This window comes from Nelumbo nucifera, chromosome 8, assembly GCF_055504915.1.
Source record: "Nelumbo nucifera cultivar China Antique chromosome 8, China Antique-T2T, whole genome shotgun sequence".
NCBI lineage: Eukaryota > Viridiplantae > Streptophyta > Magnoliopsida > Proteales > Nelumbonaceae > Nelumbo > Nelumbo nucifera.
The window spans coordinates 23,720,940-23,740,732 of NC_142656.1; the positions used below are offsets into that span (position 1 = coordinate 23,720,940).

Genomic DNA, 19,793 nt, shown 5'->3' on the forward strand with positions numbered 1-19,793 from the left:
TATTCAAAAATATTCAACTATACTTTTAAAAATATTAACACAAATATATATTACTAAGCAGGGATCCCCACGAGGATTTACAGGATCCTTTAGAATAGAACAGAAGTTTAGTCATCAAGATCCTCATTGACAGAGATGTCTGGTTAACAAGTCTTTGTGAATATCTCTCGAAGGTTGGAAGTTAGAAGAAATGCCCCGGTGGAAGGGAATGGACATGTGGGCCACTAATTGTATAATTGGTGAGGACTGATCAGAGGTTAAATTTCTTTTTGAACTCCAAACTCTACTCCATGGAGGGGCAACCACTGATAATTTTATTAATCAAAACAGGGACATAAAAAGCCTCACCTCTCTAGAGAAGCTATACAAATGGTCATCAGCTCATAAATATATAAACAAACTATTAACCTTTAAAATAAACATATAATCTAAGACAAGCGTAAAGAAGGTAGACCCATTCTGTCTTCATTAACTAGATCTCTAATATGGCTTTGCATTTCATCAGTCGAGTAGAAGAGAAAAGATTCATGATCCAGAGCATAATTGGTAAGCGTGTCCGCAGGTTTGTTGGCTTCTCTGTAGTTATGGAAAAACTCAACCCTTTCAAAGAATCTAACTTCCTTTCTATGCTTGTCAATCCAATACCATACCCAATTCAGTAACAATTTGAACTAGCATAAGAGTCCGAAATAACTGTTAAACTGGAAAGACCCAAGGACTTGGCCAGCAATAAACCATCCAAACCTGCTGGATACTCATCTATGAGATTTGAAAAAACGCCATAGGATAATTTCATCACCCTGACGAACTCTCCTATATATTGTATTGTATTGTAATGTGGATGCCAGGTTCAAGGTCAGGATTCAATTTTTAGTATTAGCATAAAATGTTCACACATTGAGGGTCAGAGTTAATAGGAAAGATGATTATGGAGTTAGAGAGCTAATAGAGGGATAGGCAGAGGATTTTTTCTTTTATTTGGTGATACACCCAAATCCCCATTGCGCCATTTGATGCTGCCCTTTTCTCAAAATGTTACAGGGGACCAGGGTCTTAACAAGGCCACCCCTGAAAATATTAAAAACTTAAAATATTTAATATTTAGTGTATCAGAGTAAGGCTGATGCGATGTAAGACACCCTGATATGTGACAATTTTGGAGATCAGATTTGCTCCTCACAGACCGTGCTTCACACCAACCTCAGCGAGATCAGATTTGCTCTTCATAGACGGTGCTTCACACCAACCTCAGCAATCGCATGTATGCATTGAGAATATCTCCCATAGTTGATGTTATCATTAATGGAAAGATGTTCCCAATCCACGGCTGTGATGTGCTGTGAGGTTGGTGCGAAGCACAGTCGGTGAGGAGCAAATCCGAATTCAAAATTTTGAACTAGCAGGGGATGAGAGGGTCAGAGTAGGAGTTAAAGATGATTTAAGACATGTACCATCCAATACACCAAGAGAATGAAAGTTTGAGATAGAGTATGTATAGGGTTCAAGTATGATGACGGACTGACATGATACAGGAAAAGCTTAAAACCAATCAACCAGCATAATAACAGTGTCACCAATCAGGTGGGTTTACATCAAAATTCACGGGGGCTTTGATTGGTCAAAGGCTTTTCGGTATCATATCTTCCCAGAAAGATAGATTTTTTCATGTATGTATTAATATGTATCTACCACTTTGTCCATAATACATATCAAACATGTATTAGAGTAGAACCTGGAAACTGAAGCCCGTAGTGGACATACTTAGTGTAGTGGCCCGATGTTGGAACAAAGGAAGAAATCAATGACGTAATGGCTCATTTCATCGATGGATCATCAAAGTCCAGCGAACATATGATATAGCAGATGGACTAATGGACCAACACTTAACACAGACGTCTGAGGATGCCAGGAATTATGTTTGAACATTTTGGATTCTATGATAAGCAAACCATGGCCGTTTCTCAATCTTCAGATTAGCAGAATAAAGTAAAAACGAGTACGAGGGTCACCATAAATGAGACATGGTACAGAAACTAGTCTGCCTCACTTGGAAACTGTAAAAAGGAGGTTTCATGCTTGTAACTGAATACTATGGTACAGTAAAACTGTAGAAACGGGTGGGATATCATCAAATACTCACAAAAAATATAATCCCCGCCCCCCTCCTATGCCATTGCTGTTTCAAGCAAAGTTCAGGCTTACCAATTCAGACCACCATCTGCATCCCGGGATTGGTAAAAATCATCTGGTCGTATAATGTTGACATCCTCAAACTCATTATCATCTGGAGGCAGAATTAATTGGGATAATAATAAATTAGGAAGATGGAACAGTCTATATTTAAATATACAAACAATTTATGAGGTGGCAATTTGTGTCAAAGAAAGACACAAGAAAAAGATAACTGATGCAAGAATGCAAACGTCACATTCATTGAGGTAATGTTTGGTAACATTGCCATTTTTTGCATTGCATTTCCTTCTAAAAATGGCAGTGCAACGGCATGGTGTTTTTTTTTGTGTTTTTAACACAAACTTGTTTGGTTGTGTTTATTGCTGAATAGGCATTTTTTCAGCATTTTTTGCATAAATCTGTTTCATAGCCCTGTTTAAATCGCTACTAGCAACTTTCCATTTTCGCCCACTACTATTTGTTAGAAACCTTTACCAAAAAATATATATTTTTGAGAAACCAACATGGTACAGTATGATCCAATTCATCTATTTACAGTTTGATTATGCAAATCTGATGGTGAACAACTTGTACACATGCAAATCTAATTATCCAACGTTAGATTTATAGAGATCAGTCTTTTTTTTTTTGAGAAAATTTAACCAGGAATCATTAAGGGAAGAAGAGGTACATGAGAAGATGTACAAAGCAGGGGAAAAACCCCTACAAGTTACAAAGGAGGAAGTTTGTCGCTATACAAATGCTCCAAGTACACACCACATTAGCTAGCTGTATGATTGTGTTCCCTAGGAATCCAAACTAATTTTACATTTAGACAGTCCAAAGAGTCCCTAGCCTCTGCCAAATAGTGACTCAATCTCCTAGGTCCCCCCTCTTTGTCTCTTAACCATTTTATAGTATTTGCTGAATCACCTACGATGATTAAATTTTGGATTCCCAAACTTTTAATTATTCTGATTCCTGTGAGAGCAGCCATTACTTCAGCCTTTGTGGAATCTGCCAAACCAATTGGACCGCTAAAAGTCCAGCAAATGTTGCCCCTTTCATCCCTTAGTGTTCCTCCAATACCAGCTAATCCGGGGTTACCTAAGGCACTTCCATCGAAGTTTAGGACTTTAGGGTCATCACTCCTTCACTGATGGGTCAGGATATCTCAAGGATGATTGATGGAGGTGAGGGAGAAATAAAAGGGGTAAGCATCTCTATTGAGATCATTGACTGAGAGTCCTTTGAACAGATCTGAGTTCACCGTCCAGAGGCTGCAAAGGTAAGTAATGTCTGAAATTAACTCCTCCAGGGGCCTGAATTTGTTGTCAAAGAGCCATTTGTTTCTTTCATCCCAAATTCCCCACAACACTGCATATAGCACTGATTGCCAATAAACTTTACCCCTTTTACTTAAACCTGTTCCTTGACATTGACGTAGAAAGTCCATAATATGCTTTGGTATAGCCCAGCTGTAACCTGCCATTTTCAGGAAATGGAACCAAATCTTTTGGGTGAATTTGCATTGAAGAAAAATGTGATCTGCTGATTCACCTTCACTGAAGCATAAAAACAAACATGAGGGGAGATGGACAGTCTTCCCAAAAACCTTTTTTGCAAGATATCACAAGATCTTCCCAGACAAAGAAACAAACTCTTGAGGGGATATAGCTACACCAGATCTTCTTAAAAGGAAAGGAGGGATGTTGTTCATCAGCAATCAAAACCTTGAACATAGACTTAGAAGAGAATTCGCCAGTGGGGTGCAGGGTCCAGACTCGGGTGTCATAATAGGAGGGGGAGATGTAGGCTTCTTTAAGGGTCTGAATTAAGTCTATTAATTCAGAAATTTCCAAATCCCTTGGGGGTCTTCTGAGTTGAAGGTTTAGGGTGTTCTCAACAGTTTGGTCTGGAAGGCAAGAAGAAATAGTGGCTTCTTGGTCAAGGGTAAGATTAAAAAGTCTAGGGAAGGAGGCTGCAAGGGTAGATTCCCCCCACCAAAGGTCTCTCCAGAATTTTATTTTAGAGCCATTTCCCACTTTATATCTTATAAAAGGAAAGAAAAAGTATGGGTTGATACCTTTCCATGGATTTGTGGACTTTATCCTGTTCAAATGGAGATTGCTATCCCACCCATTTACATTTGATCCATATTTGCTTGAGATAACAACTGTCTAAAGAGCATTGGGTTCTTTAGGAAACCTCCACAGCCATTTACCTAAGAGAGAAGAATTTTTCTCTTTTAAGTGCCCAATTCCCAAACCACCTTCCTCTTTAGGCTTGCATACTTGTTTCCAACTGACTAAGTGACTTCTCTTTTCCCCACCTCCTTCCCAAAGAAAGTTCCTTTGAAGCTTCTCAATCTGATTTCTGACTTTGGTTGGAATATGGAAGATTGAAAGGAAATAGACTAGCAAATTTGCTAAGGAGGCCTTCAAGAGAGTAAGCCTTCCCCCTTTTGAGAGATAACACTTCTTCCAAGATGATAGTTTCTTCTCACATTTCTCCACCACTGGTCTCTAGAAATTGAGAGATTTTGGATTCCCTCCAAGAGGCATCCCTGGATATTCGATAGAAAGACTCCCCTCTTTACACCCCAACAAAGATTTGAAGCTCTCCAGAAGTTCCCCTTCCATTGAGTTAAGAGCTACTATAGAACTTTTGCAAAAGTTAACCCTCAAACCAATGATAAGTTCGAAACATTCAATTATCCTTTTAGCGTTTGTGATGTTGGTTATGGAGGCATCCAAAAACAAAATTATGTCATCAGCAAACTGCAAGTGTGAAATGTGAATCTTGTCCCTTCCCACTTCGAATCCTTTCACCAAGTTAAGGAGAATAGCCTTATTGAAGAGATAGTTAAAGATGTCCATTACCAAAGTGAATAAAAAGGAGGAAAGCGGGCAACCTTGTCTAAGACCCCTACTAGCCTTAAAGTAGCCTTTCCCTTCACCATTTATCAACACAGAAAACCATGAAGAACCAATGCAACCCTTAATCCACCTGATCCATTTTGCTACCAAAACCTCTCATCTTTAAGCAATCTAAAATACAATCCCAGTCCACTTTATCATACACCTTTTCCAGATCTAATTTCACTAGGACCCCTGGGTTCCCGGAGGATTTTCTGTCTACCACACACTCATTTGCAATTAGAATGCTGTCCACAATTTGTCTCCCTTTTACAAAAGCAAATTGGTTTGGGGAAATTAGATCTTCTAGGACTTCTTTAAGTCTTTTAACCAAGACCTTAGCCAAAATTTTATAGATGCTCCCTATCAAACTTATTGGTCTTAAGTCTTTAACTTCCAAAACTCCCCCTTTCTTTGGGATGAGGCAGAGAAAGGTTGAAATTAGGCCTTTGTTAACAATGGCAGAAGAGTGAAAAGTCCCTGAAAAAATCCATGAGATCTGACTTTACTATTTCCCAACACTGCTGGAAGAAAAAGAAGGGAAATCCATCTGGTCCTGGAGCCCTATCTCCATCCATGCTGAAGATGGCCTTTTTAACTTCTTCCTCTTCAAAGCTCTTTCCAACCAAACCCTCTTTTCAGCTGATAGAGTTGTGCCTTCCCATCTGTTCAATGTAAACTGGTTATTACTATCCTTGGAGTAAAGGTTTTCGAAGAAGGAAAGGAAGGCTTCCTTAATTTCCACAGGACTCTCCACTTCCCTCTGGTTCAATTTCAGCTTGGAGATGAAGTTTTTCCTACTCCTTCCGGAGGCATAAGTGTGAAAGAATCTGGAATTATTATCTCCTTTCAGCCATCTCACTCTTGATCTTTGTCTCCAGTAAATTTCTTCTCTTCTGATCAGTTCCCATTCCTTTCTCAAATCTTCTCTTCTACTTCCGTTTAATGCATCAAGAGTCCCATTTTGTTCTCTACTATCCAACTCCTCTAACTCCGTAAGAATTCTTTTCTTCTCTTCTTCAACAGCTTTAAATTCCTCTCTCCTCCCAAGCTTCTTTCAGGTTTCTCTTTAGAGATTAGTTATCTTTTTCCTCTTACATACTTCCAATTGTCCTTTTTTGTAAATCATATGGTCCATATTTTTCCTCTCTTGTATGCTTCCAATGGTTAGATACTTAGATCAATCGGTCCATTTTTTCCTCTCTGATGAGAAAGAAGAGACAAACAAAAGCAAAACCAATTCAAAGGGGCACTTGGATCAAATGTGATCCGACCCAAATATACATAACCTTGATACCAAAAATAAAAAGAAAAGAAAAAAAAAAAAAAAAGCCACCATGTGATCTGACACCAGTTGCCACAGCTGGAAGTGTTCAGGAGTCCGGAAGACCAGAAGCCTGCTTTCTATAGCAACAAAAGCTACCATGGCAGCAAATATGAAGAACACAGACGACAGTGGCACTCATATATGATGTGGCAACACATTTCTCACAAATCGTATTGATCAACCTAAAATGCAACAGAAACACAACGCCACTGTAGCAAACACCCCCAAAAAAGTTAGGATTTGACCATATAGAAGAAAATAGGTATTCAGTGGGGTATATGCAGTGTACGTGTAACATCTCTGTGATGCACCTGATCATAAGTTAACTTCAACATGCTATGTCGGATGCCACATCATCATAGCCATTGTGATCTGTGACCCACATCTATTTGATGTTTCCAACAATGGTCCCCCTTACCAATTTTCAAGTGTAGCCATTTTTCAAGTGTTTCAAGCAATAATGACACTAACCAAACAGATTTTTAGCAGTTAGAATTGAAATGCGATGGCATTTATGTGGCACTGTTTCTGCTGCAAGTAAGGTTTCAAATTTCGGCATGATATGCCTGATACGGAGCATATCTTATCGTATCTTTTAAAGTTCAATATGAGATACAGTGGAAAAGACCATATCACGGGTGTATCGGAGGCATATCAGTCGATACGCTACGAAAAAGATATAGACAAAAAATGAAAAAAGAAAAAAGAAATAAAGGGTCTTTCCCCTGAAATAAGCCTTCTTTCACCTCCAAACCTCATTCCTAGAGTGCTAAATATGCAAAAAATGCAAGAAACACATGCATCAATTGTTTTTGAAGATTTTTCAAGTTTTAAAAAATATTGCAAAAGTACGTAAGCTTTTTCAATTTTCACAATTTTTTCTTTTTTTGCTTGAGTGCTTGAAAAGGGTCATAACCCAATGACTGGATAGGGACCTAACCCATTTGTTTTCAAAAAAGTTGGCACCCTCAGACTCAGATGTATGTTTACACACTTTTCAGCCACAAATTTTACCATTGCATCAATTAATGTTACCATCTCACTCAAATAAACAAAACCCCACAAATGGAAGTTACCATATAAAATCAATATGGATCAGATAAATTCTTATGTCAGTTATCCAAACTAGTAGTCACTAAATGGAAAAGAACAATAATCTAGCTAAAACAGCAAAATGCACTACTCAAGTAGCTGGGCTCCTCTGAATAAGTGGTTAGAACTAAACTAAAACAGGAAATTGCAAAAGACAGAAACTAGAATAGAATGAACATTCACTTCTAATGAAAAACAACTATATCCTTAGGGACAAGAAATAGGTAAAAGATCTAGAATGTATATGAAACATACCTTTTCTCAGGGTCAGAGCCACAATACAATCATTTTCAACCTGTGAAAAGATGATGAAATCACCAAATCCATTTAGAGACTTGTTACAGTTGCAAGATCATAGCATTTTTTTTGCAACTATATTATTTTTTTGTTAGTGGGGAGTGGAGAAGTTATTGCCTTTAACTCCATTAGATAGAAGGATCTGGAAATTAAAATGTTTAACATCAGAAAAAGAAGAACACAGAAAGCAACTAACTATTTCTTGGATACCTTCTGATCTGCCAATGTTTTTGAATCATCCAAAACCTCACCAGTTGCCACAAGGATTAAACGTTGATCATTTACAGGCTGATCAATGAGATTTTGCAACTTCTGTTTAATGTCTAATATTGTCTCCGTAGGATCACACTGAATGAAGTAGGTTGTCTTATTACGCTTAACACGTATGTACATAGCCTACATCAAATATGCAAAATAGTTGTTATAAAGCAGAGAGGTACATATAAAAGTTAGAAGCATTAGCTTGAGTTATGTACATAGCCTACATCAAATATGCAAAATAGTTGTTATAAAGCAGAGAGGTACATATAAAAGTTAGAAGCATTAGCTTGAGTTATGTACATAGCCTACATCAAATATGCAAAATAATTGTTATAAAGCAGAGAGGTACATATAAAAGTTAGAAGCATTAGCTTGAGTGGTCAAATCAGTAGGGAATAGTCCAAACTTAACAAGGACCCAAAACAAACACTGCATCTCTCTTAGTTGTTTATATCTAGTTATCTACAAGGAAAAATGTTAGCATTCTAGAAAATAGAGGCATTTTGAATTGGTATAAACTCCCTAGAAAGTCTTAATATACTGTTTTTTAAACAAAATACATGAGTTTAGGGAAGTAATGAGAAATTTCTGCAATTAAAAACCAAAATAAGAGAAAATTGGCTTGAAAGAAGTAGATAGACAAATTGGGAAATCAGTAAAAAAATTCTAGATGGTAATTCTCTGAATAGCAACTGAGAAACCAAATTTCTTGATTGAAGAAAATCATGATTCTTAATGAGGATGTGCAAATCAAAGTTCAAGAATGACTACACGCAAATTAAAGAAAGATCCAAAGTTCCAACCGAAGGCTGCAACCCAATTCTTCAATCACAGAAAACACCAATGACGACTAAAAAAGACAGATTCATGAATATCTAATAGCAAGCTAAACCAGAGTGAAAAGAGGCTAAACAACAAGCTACACACGTTATTACAAAGATAAAAGCATAAGTTGGAAACAAGGCCAATGAAATAGCATTGAGAAATGATGTGAGGACTCACAATTTAACAATGGATGCATGGTCCTAGTGATCAGAAAATTGGATGTATAATCCTGGATAAAGTGGAATATTGATACAATATTCAAATAGTGGACCCACATATACTTGGTTCTTGCTTTCATGTAGTGGATCCACGTATAATTGAGATAAGAATTTGTGGAGTTAGAATTGAATATGGCTAACAATCCAGAAAATTATCCAATCATCTTTTTCAGAATTTGAAGTATAGGCAACCACATTTAAGGATTCTCACAACACAAGCAATTGCCCTAGCATTGCCTTCAATGACAAGAAACAAATCTGCAATTTGAGTGATATTTAATATATCTCCACAAAGCTATTCATCAAAAATAAATAAATAAATAAATAAATCTCCACAAAGCATCAGAGAAGAAAACAAGTTGTCTTCCAACAATGAGAGGCTCCAACAAGAAGAAAGAAATCCTAAGCCTTTGTCAACACTGATTGTGAGGAAACCCAGAGAAAAGAAAAGAAAATAGAGCAGGAGCTTGTTTATTGTTTTTCCTTCATCTCTCTCTAGTGCAGGTAGGGCTTGTCAAAAAATTTGCTTAGTTTTCTGTGTGACAAAGTTCATTTACAGGGACAGGCCTGTGGAAAATAGTGGAGGATTAAACGAGAAAATTTCTGGAAGAGAAGGAAAGACAGCCCACATAACATCAACAAAAAGAGGGGTGCAGGAGGAGTTTGTAGAAGACAATGGTGTGGCTATCTTTGCACAAAAATCAGGCAGAGAAAGGGTTTTAGGGATTAACATGGGAGGAGGCAAGACAAATTCTTACAGTTTTGAATACATTTGTCAAGGACAAGTAGAACTAATTCTGTTGGGGACGAAGAGAAGGAAGAAAACAGTAACATGGAAGAGGGATTGGGTGTCGACACAGATGTGAGGGAGGGTGGGAATGAAAAGGGGTAGATAGAGAGGGAAGAGGCCCAAGAGGTGATAGCAGTGGATGGAGATTTGGAGGAATCGGAGATAGAAAATGATGACTGTGAATCAGCAAGGATTCAAGAAAGGAAGGGTCAAATTGGAGAACAAAATGAGATGAAGAGGAGGGGAAAAGGTAATGTTGCTGGAGAGGTGAATGAGAAGGGTAAAGAGGAAGCAAAATCGGTGGATAGAAGCACACAGGTTTATAAAAGGAAAAACTAGATCATTGGAGGATCCTGGTGAACAGGGAGAGGCTTCAGAGGAAGATGACTATCAGAATGAGAAGATAGAGGTGGATGAAACACATATAATTGAAGGTTCAATCAACTTGGATTTTGTTGTGAATAGGGAGGTGGAGGTGAGCAAGATTTGGAGCTATTTTTTCTAGGGGGCGAAGAATTTGCAAGGCATTTAAAGAGTTGGAGGAAAGGGAGAAGGAAAGGGAGCAAGAGAAGCTGGTTCATGATGAGGTTGGTTCAATTTTGAAGGAGCATGAGGTTCTTGATGCAGTGGAGTTTAATGAAAATGATGGGACGAATGATAAAGAAGGGGCAGTGGATGAACTTCTCTCCCTGCTGAGTACTGTTTTTCTGGACTCTTCTTGTGAGGATAGCAAGGGAGTTAAGGATACAGTTTAATTGCGCAAGAAGATCAGCAAATGGAATGGTTGATAATTTAGCAAAGCAAGGAGTAAATAGGGGGGCTTTATTTTGGGCTTGCTTGTAGGACTGTTTATTCTGTTGCTCTCTCTAGCCACATCCTTTGGGTGGTGACAGATGTACTTTTTTAATCTCTTTAGTGAAAGTTACCATTTCCTATCAAAAAAAAAAAAAGAAGGATTTGGTTAGCCTCCCACTCTGGTCTGTATTCTTGCTCTTCTTATTTCAATGTCCTCCACTCTTCAATTGTAGCAGTGTCTTTCCCAACTAAAGAGGTGTGGTGCAGCCCAGTGCCTCCAAAAGTGAGGCCTTTTTGTTGGGAGGTGGCTCTTTAAGATATCAATACCTATGTTGTACTTCAAAAATGAAGGCCAAATCAGTGCCTTCCCCCTCATATCTACTCTCTTTGCTTGTGGTGAAACTACTGAGCAGTGTGCACCTATTAATCTCCTGCACTTTTGTCTCTTTTATTTGGGAATGGTTTTCCTCTCTCTTTGGTTGCAGGTGGATTCCTCCTCCTAATGTGGCAGGCCTTTTTGAAGAAACTTTCTTTAGGAAACCGAAGAGAAGGGGAAGGATGTTGTGAGCCACAAGATCTGCGGTTTTATGGGCAGTATGGGAGGAAAGAAATAACAGGATCTTTCAAGGAAAAACAAAATCAAGGGAAGGTTTGAATGATTGCATCACAATTAAGGTAGTGCATTGGGTAAAAACAGCTGAGTTGTTTAAGGAGTTCTCAGTGGATTATATAATTAAGGATTGGAATTCAGTAGCAAACTCTTCAAGATCCAGTTCAGTAATATTTAAGAGAGTTGGGCAGTTTCTACACAACAAAGAGTAAAGATGAACTTCAATGGCAGCTCATTTGGTAACCCGGGGCCTTCAAGTGTAGGAGGAATATTTAGAGATGGGGAAGGAAAAATCTTGGCTATTTTTTCGGGGCCTGTAGGACTGGGTGATTCATTAAGAGCAAAGCTGTTAGCTTTGCTGCAAGGACTGAGACTGGCTAAACAGATAGGACTACACCAGATTGAAGTGGAAGGGGATTCAAGGTTACTAATAGACTGGATGAAAGCTGGGAATTTGGGAATTTGGAATCACATGCAAGATCTGTGAGAAATTTGGTGTCTTAAAAAGGAAATTGAAGCAGATTTCAAATGGGTTAGAGGAATAGCCAATGGCCTGGATGATGCTTTAGCCAAACAAGGATACAACAGGAGTGAACTTTTCTGGTCTGTATTGTAACAGTGGATCTGGATATGGGATCAGCATTCCAACTATGGAATATCTGATATGTAATTTTATGATTTAACGAATGAAAGTTACCATTTCCTATCAAAAAAATACACAAAAAAAAACAAGGGGAGTTGAGTTCAAGACTGTTGATAAGAATGCAGTTTTTGAGTTGGAGAGGATCAATAACAGTTCTAAACAGGTGAAGGAATGTAAGAGAAATCTTAATGCAATGAAACATTGTGAAAGGCATAAACTTTTTTTTATCAAATGAAAGGCATAAACATCATCAAGTCATCCCCGTCTTGAAAGTTTTTGCAAGATCAAAACGAGGTGTTTTAGGGTTGGGGCCTATCAAAAATTTGAAGAAGGTTAAAAAAAAGTTTGTAAGAGGTCTAACAAAGCCTGCTTATCAAAAAAAAGAGGTCTAACGAGGCCTTGATAACTGCCTCTGTTGCTGCTGATTAAGGAAGTAAGCTTGAGATGTCGGTTGTTGATGGGTGATGCCATGATTATTTGGGGTTGTGGTGTTTCTCTTTTCTTGGTTTGGGAAGAAGTTTTGTTTTAAGGGAGATTGGATATGTTTGGCTGCTTTTTGTATCATTCTTATTTAAGAGTTTTTGAATGTATTGGGAGTTTTTTGTTTTGTTTGGTGTTTTGGGTGCTAATGGAATGAGTTTTGAGTTGATTTGAGTCTTTTAGGAGTTGATGAGTTCTTTTGTTGGGTGTAGGGATTTTCTTCTTCTTTCAGATGACTTCTTCTCACTCTCCTTGTACTCTTTTCTTTTTTATTTTATTAAATTTTTTATTTATTATCAAAAAAAAAACCCTTTCTCCACATTTCTTACTGGGAAAACCCTCATTGTTTTTTTCTCTACAAGTAACTCACAATTCTTGTATATTTTTGTTGAATTCAAACAATTAACAATTTCTTTTTTTTTTTTTTGAGTCTTCACCTTTGAATTATCACATATACAAATACGGATTTTCTCTTTAGCATCTCCCTGTTCTAACAAAACAAGGCCTCCACCTTGTAGGCTTTATTTTTCATAGAATATGTAATGTTGCTTTTATTGCTCATGCTAGGGCATTCCCCAGAAGTGACATGCTACACCTTTACCCAAGTGTGGCAAGAATGGGCAAGGGTATGCCAGGGCATTCCCAAGAAACGACATGTGGATATGGAACTGAACAGAACAGATTGGCAAAACAGGATTCATGCAACCAACCCATATAGTTGGTACAAGACTTGGATGATGATGATGTTTGTTCTGCTTTTAATATTTAATTTTGTTAATTTTATATGACTTTTGGTATTTTCTAGTCTTTTTTTTATCAATAACAGAAATCATTTTATTAAAGGACAAGATAATTACAACATTCCGGGAAGAGATAAAGAGGCTTAACTCTCCCAAAACGAAAAGAAAAGAAAATTACAGTAAAGCCCAAAACATCTGTTCCCTTCCCACCCCTTGTTTTGCCAATGTATCTGCAAAAGCATTTGCAGTTTTTGCAGTCCTCTTCACCCACTGAAATTGAACCTCCAACCCCCTAGTTAGTCATTTAGTCTCCTTTCTCTCATTTGCATATTTCCACAGTGTCCTTCTGTAACCATCTTAAAACCAACTTTGAGTCTCCTTCAACAATTAGCCTATGGATATTCAGCTCCTTTATCTTTCTTAAACCTTCCATTAAGGCACCTCCCACAGCTCTAAGAGACTCCATTCCAGTTTAGTCAATGAAAAGATTGAACATCATACTTTTGATGATAAGCCTGGTTCTGTTTGTTTGGTGGAAAGCAAAACCAAACACTCGATTCTTGTTTATACTTAAAGAGATCAAATGCATTAAAGTTGCATAAATATCTTTTGTATAGTTTTTGTGGCACATGAGAGTGCAGCATCCCATATCTCCTGATATATTAGCATTTATATACGGAATGGTGAAACAGGACCATGTAGCCAACTTCATACAGTTGGAATAAGGCTTGGATGATGGTCATTTTCCTCGTAAAATTGTAGCCTTAGTTATTGGAACAAATCACCCAAATTACATTATTCAACCTATTATTATTTAAAAAAAATGCGATCCTCAAAACATTAAAGAGATATCAAAGGAGCAGTCAGTGAACACAACAAATTGTAAGGAAAAATCAAGAAAAGGAAACCAAGAAAATAAATACTCTCAACATACCATTTTGACGATTCTGCTATGACCAAGAGATGAATAGTGACAAACCCCTGAAGAGTCTTTACTTTATTCGTTTCCTAAGCTCGCAAGACTCAAGCAACTACAAGGGGAAAAACAAAAAGAGAAAGCATCAACCCAAATTCATCCAAGATTTCATCAGGAACATACACATCCTTAACCTAATACACTTGCACTTGAATTTTATAATTATTAAAGAAAAGTGATAATTACGAACTATCCAATGAAGCAAATTAATAAAGAGGGACCACTAAAGCCTGTCAAATAGAGTACACAATCCAATGAAGCAAATTTACGAACTATCCAATACAGTTTATTCGTTTCATTTTTGGTCGGTACCACCAACATGCAACATCTTGGTTGCAATGCATTCTATCAATAAATAAGCTAATTCCATATCAGTAAGACAGTAACTCAATGGAAGCATGTCCAAGCATCTAGATCTATTTCCCAGAATAGTTAAGAAAATTCTCTATACACAGGGTCGTACAATCATATTAAGGGTAAAAAAAGGAGTCTCTTGTATGCAGAATTCTGTCGAATAAAGCTAAAAATTTCACTTCTGCATTTCAAGAACAAATCTTTTCCTCTCCAATGGGTTTCACAAAGCCCCTCTAATGATCATCAAATCACTCTAGAGGGAGGTAACCTCCACAGCATTAGCACCAGTAAAACGAATTCTGTAAAAAGGGAGGGATTATGCAGAAAACAGAATATAAAATGATTACAAGCCAAATGACAAAAAAGAAAAGAACAAGAAAACATAAGATCAACCTAATACAACTCTGACGATAATCTAAAACTGTGGGAACTAACAGATTCCAAGAAATATTAGAAATTCAACCTGATAATCAGATTATCCTCCTTCGATCCTCGTAACATGCCAGTTTCAACTCAAACTGATTTTCTTCCTTCTTTATTGGGAAAATTCCCAATAGGTACCCCTGTAATTTAGGTCAAGTGCCAATTTAGTACCCAAACTTTAAAATGCGACAATCTAGTACCCGAACTTTCAATTTGCGACTATCCAGTACCAGACATTAACTCACCGTCAGTCAGAACCATCACGTGATTACAGGTGCAGTTTAAACATTTTCATAATACCAAAACTAACCTTTATGAAAAGATTCAGACTGTTTTATCCTTTTCCCTTCCTATTTCCTTAATCCTCTTTCTCTTCAATCTGGGTTGAAGGAACAAAAGAGGAGAGGAGACTTCACTCAACTCCGACTGTTTTACCCAGCGTTAACTCCTGCTCTTCATTCCGAGCACACTTCATTCAACTCAGACCGTTTATTGACAAAGGTGGTAAGCTTTACCCCTAACATCTGTCTCCCCCAACATCTGTTCATCTATAACCATGCATAGTTCAGATTCACGCTTCCACCTCTCAATGGTAGTAATCATCTCCTGGGCCTGCCGAGCAGCCCACCTACTCAGAATACGCGAGTGGCGCCTTCACGCCGTAGACGACTCAGCCAAGTCATCCCCCTTCGAGATCCAACCGTCGCCTGCAGCGCACAAGCTGATCACCCTCCTCATCACCATCCTCCTAATCTCGACACGAAGCCAATGACATACAATCATGCAAATGACCACGCATCAACTCCTCCAAACCCGCTCGAACTCCGCACGAGCATCGTTTCTCTCCTGTTTCTGTTGTCGCGGCCCAAAATCAGTCATGTTATCCCCTCCCCGTCCCCGTCCCCGTCCCCGTCCCCAACCACTCAACTACCACCAAACCCCCGGTGCCTCGAAGGCGAAACCGACACATGACAACACACATCCTCCGTATCGGATCCTAAAATCAAGGATCAAACAACGAAACACTAGAACTCGTGAACAATCGCAATCCTAAACCTTGTCAATTTCGTGAAGAAACAGAAACAAAACCTATTCCAAATTTCCAATTAGGCCACACCACTTACTAAACAGATACAAAACCATTCACACCCCCCAAGAATTGCGAGATTACAATTAAGAAACGTACCAGTTTGTTCAAACAACCGAATCGTCTACAATAAAACAAAAAAGATCAAATCGACATTCAAAAACCAGAGAAAGAATTGACAAAACTACAATTAGGAATGGAAGAATGCAAAAGAACGTACCTTTGAAGCTCTGCTCTTCCTTCACGCAACCAGAAAACCAGAAGCCCTAACTTTACAGGACAATCTACGTATAATAAGCCAAGATTTTCTTAAGTCAGAGATTATAAACAGGGAAAATTCCGGCGTCGCATTCGCTTGATCACCAGCGTGAGGAACTGGTTTCTTAATTTTGGGCAAGAGAGTGGGTGAACAGTGGTTCCTACTTGCAAAGAAAGATTATAGCTGGGGTCACTTTCGTAATTTCGAAAATTAATGCATGCATAGCTCGAAACCGCAGGTCGATCATTTGGTGAACTTTCCGTTGCTTCAATACGATGTCAACTCTACCATTCCCTCGTGCCGTGTGCCTTTATGTTTCAATAGATTATTGATCTACTAATGTTTGGTATTTCAATCCATGTTTCCTTCCAACACCCCTGTCGTTTTGGTCATTGGATGTGATTTTCATCCAAAATCAATCGTTAGATATCAAAATATGTGCAAAGGGTAGTTTGGACCATTAGATTTCAAAATATGGCACTCAAAAATCAAGGAGAGTGACACACTGAATCACACATATGGCCCACTTCTTGAAACACCCTTCCAAACAGAACAAGTAAGCATTAGGAAACGTTTCTCATCGCTGAGTGGGCAAGTGCCTTTAAACACCATTTCTTGAAACGTATGCAAATTAGCCCAACCAAATAAAAGAGAAAGCATTTAAAGTGGTGTTTAACAGATAAACATGTATCTAATAAACACCCCCTAAGAAACTCTAACGGAATCAAACATATACTCAATTTTCACATAACCGTTTTCACAATGTCTCACAGCCTTTTACATCTGTGCAATGGTAACATCTCCATAGTTGTATGTTTATTTTCATGGGGAGATATTCCCAATGCAAAATTGCATGGGACTATGAGGATCAATTCTGGTTTCCCTGTTTAGTACCTAAGGTAAGGGTTAAAGTTTCACAATGAGAGTTCGGATCTCCTACACTCTCCTTTGGTGTATGCAAGAATGCACTTCCAATCACATTATTGTTGGAAGGGTTAGGATTCATCATATGGATGGTCGAATCATGCTAGATGGTTAGGCGAAATTTAGAAAAATTCTCTAATCCTTTTAAGAATCGAATTCTCTATGTTTAAAAAAACTATATTTTTAAGGATCGGTCTTGCACTGAACTGGACCAAATTTGAAACTAAACAAAGAATGAGGTATATACTTAATACAGATACCACAAACGCAAATCCTAAAGTGGAAGTTCATGTCCAAATCAGTCCTAAAACCAGCCTCCACTGAAGATGGCGTAGTGTATTCCTGAAGCCGGTTCAACAATTCAGTTTTCTACAAAACTGAAATACAGTTGCTTGAATCAAACTAAGAATGATGATCCTAATATCCTCTAAATTTTTATTGCAAAAATCAGAGGAAAAATTAATCTATATCAGTCCTAAATAGCTGATGTCGAACTAGAAAAAAACTAAAAGACAAAAGGGTGAAGAGAGAACTATAAACTGCAAAAATATGAAGTTGTCTTGGACTGGTTCGCCCCCTCCTTTTTTATTTTCTCTTATGATGTTATCTCCTAATCTAATTAGGAGATAATCTAAATCCAAACCCAGATTCTACCCATGGCACATAGCAACTTAATTAATCATATTAAGTATGGTCCTTAAGCCCATCAACTGCAAGTCTCACGACCCAAGGGTGTTGCATGGCCAACTTAAGCCTGATTTGTATGGTGTAGGCCCCCACAATGACCTTACATAAGTCCACATAGGATCGACCCAACCTCTGTGAAAAGGCTTGGCCGAATTCGTTGCTAAACATAGTGAACCCATGAGCACATCACAATGGGATCAATATGGGCTCAACATTTACACTTAAATGATCATTAAATTCAATCATCCAATGAAGATTCAAGGATTATAGATTTAAGTAAGATAAAACCCATCAAATAATTAGCCTTGTAATGGTCTCTTACACATAACCTCTCGATCCATAATGATCAAACACTACCAGACAAGAAAAGACCTCTCCCCTAACTGCACTGTACAATATCACACTCTGCTCTGATGGATCCTGAAAATTAAAACCTTTTGCAAACATTTTTCATAAAATATTAATATGTACAGTTGAAATACACTATCGACAGCTTAGGCTTCCATCAGAAAGAGTGTAAACCTTATCTCCCACTACTCCTAAGCCCACTTCATCAAGAACAACTTCCCGATGATAACTATTCAAGATGTAGTCCTCCTCCAAGTAGGCATTTTGACTTTTATGGCATCTACTCGGGTAGATCTTCTAAGGTTGTGTATTTTTAATAATTATAGTATTTTTAAATAATTATCAGTATTTATTCAAAAATAGTATTAAATAATGTATTTATTAATTAATATAATGTAAGCCATAATTATTCAAAAACATTATTAACAATTAAAGTATTTATTAATTAATAGTAATTAAATAATTACAGTATTTTATTAATTAATAGTATTAATTGTACCTTTAATTACTACAGCATTTTTAATATTTATAGTATTATTAATTAATTAAAATTATTTATTAAAATACTAAATTTATTAACTAACAATATTTTTAATTAATATAGTACTTTTAATAATTACAACATTTTTTATACTTACAATATTTTAATTAATTAACATTATTTATTAAAAATAATGTATTTTTTATTAACAATATTTTTAATAATTAACCATATTTTACAGTATTTTCAATAATTGTAGTATTATTAATTATATTATTTATTAATTAATAATGTTTATTAAAATACCATATTTATTAAAAAATATTAATATTTTTTATTAATTCATTAATTAACATTTAAATTGTTAATTAATGTAAGTCATTAATTTACAATTATATTTTAATTGTAATTAAAAGTAATTATATTTAAGTTATTTATTTAAATATAATTTAAGCTATAAATAGAAGAAAATTACATTTAATGAACAAAAATTAGCCAAGAAAATAACCAAAAATAAAGTACCAATAATTTTGTCATAATTACCAAAAATGGATTAATAATAATAATAGTAATAATAATAATTTATATATAAATTGAAACCTAATAACTATAATTAATAAAAATTAATAAAATTAATACAAATATTAAAATTTAGCAAGTTTTTATCTAGCAACTATTAAAAGTTAATAAATTAATAATAATTAGTATTAATTTGTACTTAGGGTTGACTATTTATAAAAAATAGTATAATTAATATTAATAGGATAATTAAAATTAATAATAATAAGAAAAAATTATAAAAATGATAAAATATCCATTTATTAAAATATTAAATAGTAATTATATTTCTATTTATAAAAAATCAACATAGGTATTTATCTATTGCCAAGATATTAAATTACTAGAGAGAGACAAAAAGATTATATTACAAAAGAGAGATAATTAAGAGAGAGTATTAATGAGAGAAAGAGGGAGAGATTATATTACAAAAGAGAAACAATTAAGAGAGAGTATTAATGAGAGATAAAGAGAGACATAGCATTTATATTATTAAAGAGAGAAATGGGTTGATGCAAGGACATTTGC

At 36.4% G+C, this 19,793-nt stretch overlaps 1 protein-coding gene across 4 annotated transcripts; it reads right to left on the reverse strand.

Annotated features, from left to right (window-relative positions):
• Positions 1–1,934: 1,934 nt before the first annotated feature.
• LOC104609156 (Ubiquitin-like superfamily protein) lies at positions 1,935–16,540 on the reverse strand. Of its 4 annotated transcripts, XM_010275389.3 has the most exons (7): positions 16,229–16,540; positions 16,108–16,132; positions 14,962–15,061; positions 14,103–14,199; positions 8,017–8,202; positions 7,765–7,804; positions 1,935–2,284 (listed from the first exon to the last, which is right to left on the reverse strand). In XM_010275389.3, the coding sequence occupies exons 4-7, from the start codon at positions 14,103–14,105 to the stop codon at positions 2,199–2,201; spliced, it is 315 nt and encodes a 104-aa protein (XP_010273691.1). In that variant the 5' UTR covers positions 14,106–14,199; positions 14,962–15,061; positions 16,108–16,132; positions 16,229–16,540; the 3' UTR covers positions 1,935–2,198. The 4 variants fall into 4 exon arrangements, with proteins under 4 accessions (XP_010273691.1, XP_010273694.1, XP_010273693.1 ...); XM_010275392.3 differs by lacking the exon at positions 16,108–16,132; XM_010275391.3 differs by lacking the exon at positions 14,962–15,061.
• Positions 16,541–19,793: the final 3,253 nt, after the last annotated feature.

Excerpts from the sequence above, each read along its gene's own strand:
- LOC104609156 (XM_010275388.3), bottom strand. Across the intron at positions 7,805-8,016 it reads AAACATTGGCAGATCAGAAG|GTTGAAAATGATTGTATTGT; the intron begins GTATCCAAGAAA and ends ATCTTTTCACAG. Across the intron at positions 2,285-7,764 it reads GGCTCTGACCCTGAGAAAAG|ATGATAATGAGTTTGAGGAT; the intron begins GTATGTTTCATA and ends TTCTGCCTCCAG.